General features: G+C 34.0%; 2 protein-coding genes and 1 long non-coding RNA gene across 3 annotated transcripts; 2 read left to right on the top strand and 1 right to left on the bottom strand.

The window, feature by feature from the left end:
* Window positions 1–273: 273 nt before the first annotated feature.
* Window positions 274–5,631, bottom strand: LOC122607982 (cyclin-dependent kinase D-3-like). Its single transcript, XM_043781064.1, has 8 exons — window positions 5,558–5,631; window positions 5,211–5,359; window positions 3,293–3,591; window positions 2,919–3,027; window positions 2,707–2,832; window positions 2,306–2,541; window positions 1,607–1,876; window positions 274–632 (listed from the first exon to the last, which is right to left on the bottom strand). Exons 2-8 carry the CDS (start codon window positions 5,319–5,321, stop codon window positions 563–565), a joined length of 1,221 nt encoding a protein of 406 aa, XP_043636999.1. The 5' UTR covers window positions 5,322–5,359; window positions 5,558–5,631; the 3' UTR covers window positions 274–562.
* Window positions 5,632–8,510: 2,879 nt separating this feature from the next.
* On the top strand, window positions 8,511–10,171 carry LOC122606783 (L-cysteine desulfhydrase). The gene has a single exon (XM_043779638.1). The coding sequence runs from the start codon at window positions 8,599–8,601 to the stop codon at window positions 10,003–10,005; it is 1,407 nt and encodes a 468-aa protein (XP_043635573.1). The 5' UTR covers window positions 8,511–8,598; the 3' UTR covers window positions 10,006–10,171.
* Window positions 10,172–11,048: 877 nt separating this feature from the next.
* LOC122606784 lies at window positions 11,049–11,742 on the top strand. The gene is made up of 2 exons (XR_006324995.1): window positions 11,049–11,305; window positions 11,409–11,742. It is a non-coding gene; the product is annotated as an uncharacterized LOC122606784 (long non-coding RNA).
* The last annotated feature ends 585 nt before the right edge of the window (window positions 11,743–12,327 follow it).

Here is a 12,327-nt window from a genome sequence, read left to right as displayed (position 1 = left end):
GTTTATGTAGCACATAGTTATCCCAAAATGAGCCAAAGGGTATGCTGGCAATTAATGACTAAAATATTAAGAATGATCAATTAACAAAGCAAGATTGTTGGGTTTGATCTAGGCATCTAGCCGCCATGCCTTGTATTATGCCTGCGTGATATATTTCCCCAGCCAAAAGACAAGCTGGTTGGGAACACATATGTGGGTGAATGTTTTTAATTCAACTAAATAAGGTCTGAGACCGAGTATAAGGGAAACGTAATATACAACGGAAACAAGATATACGACGGAAAATCATACAAATTAATTATGTTATATTCTATCTCATGCCACATTGTTCATATCTATTACTTGTCAAAATCAGAGCCTTTCTCTGCTACAACACAATATCCCACTCTCTCAGCTCAATCATACATAGAATCAAATGTTCAAAACTCCCCTTAGAACTCACCAAAAATTCCTCATCGAATCGGATATTTGTGATTATGACCTTATATAAAGGTTAGTATACTTGTAGGATAGTAACAATAACAGATACCTATGATTATGAACCCCTAACTCAGAAGATGTTTCAATAATCTTCCTGTTCAGGGATTTGGAATTCAAGATCTAGTTTTCTCTTCAGATGTGTTCTGTCAGCACTGCAGGATACAATAATAACAAGATCAGATGTAAGTTAACCATTTTTCGGATAAATTACAAACTTGTACAAGTGTATTAACTTTCAGAATTATCTACAAAGTCTCTAACGTCTATTAACTTTCAATAACTCCTACAGTACATAAATTAATCCCATAACAACTTAACCTCAATGTCACTTTTAGGCTATGTGCATCTTTATCCTGCCTAACTTGAAACATGTGTTCACCATTTCCAAATATGTTCACTATGATATTTAATGATCCATTAGCTTGTGAGAAACAACTACTGTGAGAAGTCTTCTGTCATATGACAAAGTTAATGCCATGTAGGTACGTAAGCAATCATCTAGTGATAACGTTGACATAAAAGACGGAAGGAAAGCAACGTTTATGTCAGGGATAGAGAGAATAACAATGACACATGATGGTGTATCAGTCCAACCCTACAACGGTTAGGAGAATAGGAGATAAGTTAGAAACAGATAGATGAAGGAGAAGGTGCAAAGAATAGACAAAGGTCACTTCAAAGATCCAAAAGTTTTTTTAAAAATCAGCTTTCCTTCATTTAATAAATAGTAGAAAGTCAACCTTATATTTATTGAATAAAAATAACTAAGGGAAGAAGTCAAACTTAAGTTCAATTATGGTTGACACTCGAGAGGTCGACCATACCTACCAAAGATGCATCATATAAGGTCGATTCAATATCACATCAAAACAAGCATAACAAACACTATCTCCCAATCTTATCTAGAGAGTAATTAAAGTATGGATATAATATAATATTATAACCCAATTTACTAAAACTGGATGTAAACAATTAGCTACTTCAGACTAGACCTATAGAAACAATTTTGCGGGAGCAATTTCATAACTAAAAACCGCTCACTTAACATGGTGAAGGATTATGCAAAGTAAAAATATGAATTCAAATTAAAATTGCCCAATATTCCAATAATGTTGATGCTATTTACCTGTTTATTGTTGGTCTACGTGGAGGCCTTGCATCAAAAACTGAAAAATCTAGTGACATTGGTGCAGGTCCACTTTGTTCATTACCAATGCCATGGTCCTCAAACTTTTCAACATGGCCTTCTGGGTGTGAGATCACTCTTTTTGACTTTATTGTAGGTGATAGCACAGTCGGACCAAAATCTGAGGGCTTTGAGTCTACAGACTCCTTTTTTGGTGGAGGTCGTGGAAGCAAAGCTGGTTCAGTAGGTGGAGGTCCAGACAAGAAGTACCTTAGACACAACCAAATTTAAATATTTAATCCCTGCAAGTATGTAAATAACTTGAAAATATCCAAATAACCAATGATGAATGGGTCAGGCAAGTTACTCATATATTATCACAAAATGGGTTAAATCAAATAAGTTAGCTAATGATAAATGGGTCAAACCAGTCAAAAGTTGCCTAAAGTGTATATTTAATGCATAAAACCTTCTAAAACATTCTATTAAACAAGATTAAACTACGAGTAATATACTACTCGTACATTTTAATTATATTTGTCACTTCAATTATTTATGAAAAAAATCAACTTTTTGGACAACCCAACTTGTTTTGACCCGAATCAAAGTATTTCTGTTTTGACCCAAAAGAAGTTTGACCCATTATCTAACCCTCATGACCCGGCCATTTTGCCACCTTCACTACTTATCAACTACTACCTATGTTCTAATGCCTGCTGTGCTGAAATTCTGGCCTTTGGATCATATGCGAACATTTTGGATAATAGATCTACTGCATCTTCACTGGCCATTGGAAACAATGTCTTCATCGACTGCCCATGAACAACCTGGTACTCAACATAATCTGGAAGATATTTCATATCTTTCCACTGCGATTCTTTGGGAGTGCCGAAAGCAGCAAAAATTTTGCCCAATTGATCGATGTCACTGCTACCCTATATTTTCAGTAACAGAAAATGAGCTATACAAAGCTTATTTGATTTAATGTCACAAATCAATAATACACATGTTCTGTTTATGAAAACAAACTATCATAAGCAGATCAATTATCTTTAAAAGAATAGGTTTAGGTGACGACGATACATACAACCTGAACTAACCTGCAGAAAAGGCCGGCGTAGAAGGAGCTCAGCAAATATACAAGCTGCTGCCCATACATCGACCCCAGGACCATACTGCTTCGCACCAAATAATAATTCAGGTGCTCTATACCATCGAGCAAAGACCTAACCGCAAAAATGTGTTAGCCATCTCGACAAATTATAACTTTCACCTCTGGTAACATGATTACATAAATATTAAACTGAATTACCTGGTGAGTGAATTTTCTGTTGGGACTACCAAATATGCGTGCCAAACCAAAATCTGCAAGTTTTAGTTGTCCACCAGGTCCTATCAAGAGATTATTCGGTTTCATATCCCTGACAAGAAAAATTCTAGGCAATTAAGAAAACTCAAAGATAGTGTAAGCAATAAAAGAAACAAAATAACCTTGTAACGTCATATATCCATGTACGACACTTTATGCTAAAGCAAAATCAAGTATAATAGTTAAAAACTTCCATCTTTTGTAAATATAAAGCTACATTTTCCATCCATAAGAGTTGTTTTGATACAAACTGAGTAGAATGGTAAAAAAAAATTACACCCACAAAAAGTATGTCTTGACTTGGTATTGGTGACTACCTATGTAGTACCCATTTCTTATGGCAAACAGCAAGTCCTTTTAATGTCATCTGAATGTATGACTTTATATCAGTTGGCGACAGAACAATGTTCCTATCCCGAATTACAGCTTCTAGATCAGTCTCCATAAATTCAAACACAAGATGTAAGTTGCCTTTATGTGGAAAACAATCAATCAGCTCTATTATGCTGGGATCTTTGAGCTCTTTCAGTAACTTTATTTCTCTAAGAGCAGTAAAATTCACCCCTTCCTTCTGCTTCCCAAGACGGATTTTCTTGATTGCAACAGTTTGTCCTGTCTGTCCCAGAATTTGATAGTTAATATAATGCACGGTAAATTTGTTTAACGGAAATTTACCTCAAAACCATGTTTTGGATAAGAAAACAGATAACCCAAGCACCCTCCTTTCAGGGGAATTGTAGATAAACTAGCATCAACAATTATCATATATTCAACGGACCTTGACCCATATGAATGTATAAACCATTTTTGACAAGTGTCTATAATACACATCATTACTCAAATTAATTACTAATTTTTCCAAGCAGATTAAACATATAGGGTAAAATCATTTTGCACAGATAACATTACGATTGTTGTTAGCTGACAAACTAGTAGTACTTTCAGAGTATAAACAACACTTTTTCACATTAACTACATTTAGGTTTGGTGATCCATTTTGGTAACTTATTGGTGAAAGCAAAGAATGCAATCCTGTTAATAGTCACCACAGGGAGTTACACTGTAGCTTTGAAATCTGCCCTGTCATGGGTGGTGTAAATGTCGTTATCTATTATAGGATGATGATGATTCCACTCGTCAAGAAGACCATCTCCTAGAGTTGAGCAGCAAGAGTTGATTCAACTAATCGCCTAATTTGGTAATCTAATGACCTAATAACCTCTGTCTTACTTATCCTGCCTTTTTTATGATGTAACTTATCAGTAAAGTACCAAACTACTCCATTTCAGCAAAAGTATGATTACCAAACTAACCCATTTTCTGATAAGGTGGCCTGCAATGTCATCTTTATTGAACAGGCTATACCGGTTCCCTGTCCACTATATTACCAAACTAACTCAGTTTATACTTGTATAATTACCAGATGAGGACATTATGTATACTTCAATACCATCAAATAAATCATTTATCTTGTGGGTCCAACCCAATATTAAGACAATTAGACAACTAGTCCTAATCAAATCTCAGTCTTCCCTTCCATATCCTTTTTAGCCAAAACCCGTCTTATATTTTCCATCCTACAAAGACCAACACAATACACACAATATACCTACCACACACCTAAAAGAACACACATTCTTACATGTTTAACAGTCACATTATACGAGCAACACCAATCTAAGCACGCTGCTCTTGATTTTAAAGGCATTAGGCACTCCAAGGCGATAAAGGTCCAAAAGCCAAGAGTCCAAGACGCTAGGCGCTGGATGGACAACCTTTTTTCATCAAAAACTTATATAGCTTCTACCTACCATTTTCTACCAAGTAAATGCTTAAAGGTACTCTAAATCACTTTAATATAGCAAAAATATATAATTTAATTCCCATACGTACCGAAAGTCTTCACAAGAATGTAATCGTAGTTAACAATTTAACACCATTTCATAAATAAGATGAGTTATTAGTCGAACTTGTTACATGTTCCCAAAAAACAGGCTTAAAAAGACTCTCGGGTATAATTAGCGAAGATACATGAGGCAAACAAAAAGGTGCCTATAAGGTGCTGCTTCATGTCAATGTTCCGTTGGTTCTGTACCAACACCACCGAGTGTAAGTGTGTGACATACCAACCTATAACTTACTAACAATATGTATATATTTTAGTCGAATACACACATACAGATACACATAAACATATAATAATGTGAGTATACGAAAGAATAAAGTAGTGCATACCTTAGTATCAATGGCTTTATAGACAACACCATAAGTTCCTTCACCGAGAACTTCGCGTTTCAAATATCGATCAGCTACCTTTTTTGTAAATAACTGTTCCACATCTCCCATCTCTAATTTTGTTTCTTCAATAAATTTTTATCTCAATTCTGTATTTTATTTCAACATATAATAAATATCAGTAATTCAACTATCCATATATATTTCTAAGAAATTATATTAAACCCCTAAAATTAAACCCTGACTTAGGTTTTATGCTGTTGGTTTTCTAATATCAAAACCCTAGAAATTAATATAATATAATAATGTGTGTATATATAGATATAGATACATACATACATACATACCTCATTAAGCAGACGCCGATTTAGTGGAGAATAATGAAACAGTATTTGATTTGAGAGAAAAGCTGATAGACAAATGATGCTCAAAAAGCGAGAGTGTTTTGTGTGAGCAAGTACAAGTTTTATGATGATGGATGTAAAAATGTAAACAAGACTTGAGAATATTTGTGATTTTTATTTTTATTTTATTTTATTTAACAACTAGATTTACGAATATTTGTGATTTTTTATGTTATTTAACAACTAGATTTACCAATGGGTTAATAGTCCATGTATACTAAAGTTTTTCCATAAGGCTTTTCATTTACACCATCTTTTAACCCACCACATTAATAATATACTAATTCATCAAATTGAACCAATTTTACCTTTAACCCTCATACCAAATTTTAGTATATTAGTGTCACAAATATTGAAAATGATAGTTTATTAAATTAAAAATCACTACTAATTAAATAATTCATCAACAATAACAATAAAATATAGTAATATAAATCTAAATAAAGAAAATTACATTAAGGAATCAGATTAAAAAACCTTTTTCAAATTAATACAACTATTTGATAAATATATTAATAGTTCATGGGCTATAATAAAATTTGGTATTAATATAGAGTAATTAAAGTTTCAATCTTTGACTTTTTTGTTCGTCTCCTACCTCCGTCGTCTTTTTCGTATAGAAAACCTGAAACATACAACTTTTTTTTTCTTGATTTTACTCACATTTAACTATATATATATATATATACACACAATATATTCACTAGCAACAAACAACTTTTGAATAGCAATAATAATAAAAATAAATAACAATACACCCAACATAATAGCAGCGCGTTGGTCACCGCGCTGGGAGAAAACGCCGACGTATACGTGGAATCCCTTAAACCATCGTGCCGAATATCCAGTGTTTTGGACTGAATACGCTGTTGAACACACTAACGTTAAAGATGGTCTTAAAAGATCTAGGTTTAAGTTTAAGTGGTAAGGTTTTTTCCTACAGGTATTGTGTTTGAACTTTGAAGAATGTTATTAGAAAGTTTTTCTCCTATTAGGTATTGGCTGAGGTACTATTAGTATCAACTCGGTTAAAACAACTTGGTTTAGACTATTCTTTATGACATTCAATCCATACCTTCCAAAAAGTAAAAACTAAATTTACGAGTATTTTATTTAATAACTAGATTTTTATATTATTTAGAGATAAAAAACTTATTTGATAACTTGAAGTTAACATATAGAATTACAACAATTAAGATAAAATTTTGTTTTTATTTTGTTGTATATCTTAAACCATTTAAAATGTGAGATAATTTACCAATAAATATGAAAAAACCCATTTAATATAGATGATCTATTTGAGTCAATAGAATATTTGGGTCAAAATTGAGAAAATCTCAACCGATTTAGGTTTTTTAACTTGTGAGTATTTGATTGTAAGTTTTGATTAGGAAGGTATATATATACAGATATACATAACTATATATATTATGGATTTTAAAGACATAAATGCAAAAAATGAGAAAATTGAATGTTAGGTATGTCAATTTGTTGCCACGTCGTTATTTAAAAGTAATCCATCTTCCTATAATAGGTAGGTACATGAGAACAACTTTGATAATTTTTTTTAAAGAAATAACCGCAATACTTTAAAATTTTAACCATATACAGTTTTACCTAATTTATTAAGTTTACGCGCCAAAAAAAAAACTAAATCAATCGGTTTTGATCAAGAAGTTTTTGCCTCTACATATAGAGGTAAATAGTTTGATCCTCATCCCCGACAACCGAAAGTTCATTATTATCTTTGTTAGAATTTGTAAACAACATCTCTACCTTATGTAGGGGTAATGTTGAGTCCATAATCTACTGTCAAATACACATAACCTGTGAAAGTCGGTATCATATGTTACTTTAATAAAATGCCACATTAAAAATTGCAAATAAGAGACTTGCAAACTTGTGATCTACAATCTTGCAAAGCTTGCGAGTCTTACAATTGAACCATCCATTTTAAATTTATTTTCGTCATCATCTTTATTTGATATATATATATATATATATGATTTGTATATATATTCGAAGATAATCTGTAACTTTTAAACCTTTGACTATCATTATGATATTGGTTAGATGTGATAATGTGTTTATATGACATTTTAGGTCAAAACATTCTTATAAATGTTATGTTGGTTGAGGTAGGAACAAATGACCTACATCACATTTACAGTAATGTAGCCACATATCCATACACAATTACGACAACAACTGGTCTTTTGACAATTTTTAGCAATGTTACGGATTTTTGATAATTATGGGACTTTTTTGAAATTTTTTGACATGCTATGTTATTGTTATAGTAGTTGTGATTAGTGATTAATGATTAAAATGTAAAAAACAAGTGATTTCTAAATGAATGTCATCGAGACATTAATTCCTAAAATGAAAAAATTAGTTATGATTTACTCTAAAATGATAAGAATTGCCTTGATAATACTATTAAATGCATTTTTAATTGATTATACAAACATTAATTACATTAAATTGATTTTTAAAAAAATTAGAGTTCATTTAATGCGTACCAATCAATGCCGAATATTCACTCGGCAATCATATCTTTATTAGATATCCATGTTTCATAAACAAGCTTAATTGCTAAATCATAGTTTTCAATCAGCAAATGATAATCGTGATTTACCAATCAAAGGATCAGAAAAAATGATTAATCCTCTTAATTCATAAATTTAAAGATCCTTTTAATTAAAAGATGATAATATATGAAAATTTAAAAAGTAAGATTAATGAAAAGATTAAATAAAATCTACATGTTACATTTATATAATTTTATTTTAAAAGTATTACGAGTAGTATTTTCCATCAATCAATATTAATTAATTAATAATATTAATATAACCGGTAAAACCATAGAAAACATTCCTATCTGGTCTTTATGTGACGGGGCTAATTGGGTCACACACACAAATGAAACAAAATCCTTTCCGAAATGAAACCCTAAAAAAACACACAAAATTACACACTTAAAAATGGGCGAAATCAGAATCCACGACGATGAAGAAGAACAACAACAAAATCCTGATAACAATAACAACAATAACAACCACATTACAAAAAAACCTAAATTATTACAAACACAACAATATATAACCCAATCACAAATCCAACAAGAGTTCTCTCACCACCTGCCCGGCGTTGCCCGAATCAACAACGGCAGTTTCGGCAGCTGCCCGGCCTCCATAATATCTGCCCAAAGAAACCTCCAGCTAAAATATCTCCAACAACCCGATGATTTCTTTTTTAATTATCTTCCAGACCGAATTATCCGGTCTCGCACTATAATCAAGAGTCTAATCAATGCAGACGATATCGGCGAGGTTTCGATAGTCGATAACGCCACCACGGCGGCTGCGATCGTTCTGCAGCACGTCGGGTGGGGGTTTGCTGAAGGCAGGTTTAAGAAAGGAGACACTGTTGTGATGTTGAAATGCGCTTTTCAGGCCGTTAAGAAGTCGATCGAGGCGTACGTCCAGCGCGCTGGAGGTGAGGTTATTACTGTAGATTTAAGTTTTCCTGTTGTTAATGTTGAACAAATTATTGATGAATTTAGGTTAGGGTTAGTTAAAGGGAAAGCCGAGGGGCGGGTTGTTAGGTTAGTTATAATTGATCATATTACGTCTATGCCGTCTGTTGTATTGCCCGTTAAGGAGTTGGTTAGAATGTGTAAGGATGAGGGTGTGGAGAATGTGTTTGTGGATGCCGCTCACGCGGTTGGGAGTGTGAAAGTTGATGTGAAGGAAATCGGGGCGGATTTTTATGTTAGTAATTTGCACAAGTGGTTCTTTTGTCCGCCGTCTGTTGCAGTGTTGTATTGTAGGAAGAGGAATGCGTCGTTGGATTTGCATCATCCGGTTGTTTCGCATGAGTACGGGAACGGGTTAGCGATCGAGAGTGCGTGGATAGGTACGCGTGATTATAGCTCTCAGTTGGTTGTTCCGGAAGCGGTTGATTTTGTTAATAGGTTTGAAGGTGGGATTGATGGGATTATGAAAAGGAATCATGAAGCTGTTATTGAGATGGGGAATATGTTGGCGAAAGCTTGGGGTACGAGTTTGGGGGTGCCTCCTGCGATGTGTCCAAGTATGGCGATGGTTGGGTTGCCGTCGTGTTTGGGGGTTTTGAGTGACGATGATGCTGTAAGGTTGAGGAATCATTTGAGAGAGACGTTTAGTGTTGAAGTTCCTATACATTATCAGGCGTTGAGAGATGCAGAAATTGGACCGAGAGATGAACGTGGCGGTTTTGTTACAGGGTATGCTAGGATTTCTCACCAGGTGTACAATACAGTTGACGATTATATTAAATTCAGGGATGCTGTAATCAAGCTTTTGCATGATGGTTTTAATTGCAAGACGCTGCTTCCGAGAGAACAATAAAGTTAGTTTATCGTCACCCTTTTCTTGTTGTTATTTCCTTTTGAAAGTCATAAGTTGTGATATGCCGTGTAGAATTTGTGCTTTGCACTGAGCTGTTTAGTGTTTTGTACAACAAGGATATTCTTTACACAATATCAATCTCATAGGGTAGCTCTTTTTAAGCTAATCTTTTTGCATAAGACCAGTGTATGCTAGTGATACATGCCAATAATGACTACCTGATTAGTCCTTTATTCTCATTTTGTGTTATATTTCCAACTTAATTGATATGCCATTTATTTTCTTCAGAATACAAAATTTGCAGTTTAGGACCTCTTTTTTATTCCCATTCATATTTGGCTAATTTAGAACAAAAATCAAGTACATAATGTGGACTTGTGGAGGCATATATTGACTTAATGAGTGTAGTCTGATCTTCGGTATAGAGCATTATAAGAACTAAGGGGTTAATTGGAAGGGCTGATGTAAAGTACAACTAAGATGCATTATACGTAATTACATAGAATGTGTCTGTGATATATATTAAATTTTCATACCTTCCATTATTAACAATTACCATTCTTGAGAAATGTAATAGCACCTGCTTCCTTTCTTAATGGTTGACATCTCATGAGCAACCACGAACATGGTGTGGTTAACAATGTGCTTTACTTAGCAGTATATTATAGCGTATATCTCTTTAGTTTTAATTATGAAAATCAAGAACGTATATTGCAAAAAACAGATAAACTTTTTCATAATTTAAAATAGGCATATAATAAATTTTTCATTGAAAAGGGGGTTTTTTCTTTCCAAAGAGAGTAATGTACAAGTTATGTTATCTTCTCAACTATTAGGCCATATGCGAGAACCACCATTAAAAGTCGTTGGATGCATCGTTGAGCCGCTTTAGTTTAACTCCGCATCGAGTGCACTTGTAGCTTCATTTAGGATCTTGGGAATCTTAACAAAGGTTCTAGCAGTTGCTGCTCCTTGTTTCTGTAGACCTGACATTTGCACTCCTGCACTCATACCACCGTATTTTAAACATGATGTAGGCTCGGATGGTGTCTCTGAACAAGAGGGGTCTTTACTTACAAGACCCATCTGCGGTTTGAGCCACCTGAGTTGAGTTTTTTTGTAACTCAGAAGTCAGAACCTTCTAGCAGGGTACAACTCGTAACTGGATTGTAGTTACCGAGGAAGATAACATTTGCTTTGCTTGCTTTCCCACTTCGACTCTCTTCTCTCCAAAGAATGTTCCTGTTTTGCTACTATGGATGGTCAGTATAGATCATGGAATATCTCAACATGGGTTCATGTGAGATATCTAATGCTGATGTGCTGAAGCTTGATTTTTTTTTTGTGTGACCATTGCCATTTTCATTTCGTAAGTCGGGTCAATTTCTGATTTCCGATATCAGAACTCATCAGGCGAGGTTAAATTGAGATGCTGCAAGTGCTAACATTGTCCGAACAAATAATAATTGATGACATGTGTTTTATAGTTTTTCCAACCTCAACTAGCCGAGCTCAGCATACACACACAAAGGTATGTAAATTGATGCTCCAAACCTAATCTCAGTCTCACTTATTATTACAGTTCACACCTTCTTTTATTCCGGATATCTTAGGAGCCCACGTACATTTCTATCAAGTTGTTTCAGCTAGATGTCGAGTACTAGGGTTCGTATTCTTTTGTGTTCATGTACTACCTTGTATCATACCAGATCATACTCATCTTTGTTTTTCCTTTCATTTCAGTTCATTCATTCTCCATTAATATTCAACTAATTATGAACCTATATTGTCATTCCAATTCATATTTGGATATTACAAAAAAAAGTGATTAACAGATTAGACTAATAAAAGAGATCATCTTATGTGAAGTGCAACTAAAGATGCATAGAATTCGCTCTGAATACGCGTTAGATTTTCGTGCTTTTCTTTATTCATGATTACCTTCCTGACAACTGCAATGACTTCTGCTCCCTTAATGGTTGGCAACCGATATGCAACTACCACCGTGGACGGGGTCCAATGTGTCTTGAACAACTCTTTCTGACTCGGCATCGAGTGTGCTTGTTGCCTCATCCAGCAGTAGTATCTTGGGATATTTTACAATGGCTCTAGCAGTAGCTACTCTCTGGTTCTACCGACCTATGGCCCATTTCCAGTCAGTTAATTGATCAATAAGAAATGGTGATAATAACAAATAATGAGAATGAGTTTTGTAACTTTTCTGTTATACCTTGAAATCAATATGGACTACATCATAAGACTGGTTCTAACCAAAAGAGTTGATATAGCCACGAGTGGCATGCATATTCCATTGCTGATGGC

Source organism: Erigeron canadensis, chromosome 7 (assembly GCF_010389155.1).
Source record: "Erigeron canadensis isolate Cc75 chromosome 7, C_canadensis_v1, whole genome shotgun sequence".
Lineage (NCBI taxonomy): Eukaryota > Viridiplantae > Streptophyta > Magnoliopsida > Asterales > Asteraceae > Erigeron > Erigeron canadensis.
This window is presented reverse-complemented; position numbering and strand designations above follow the sequence as displayed.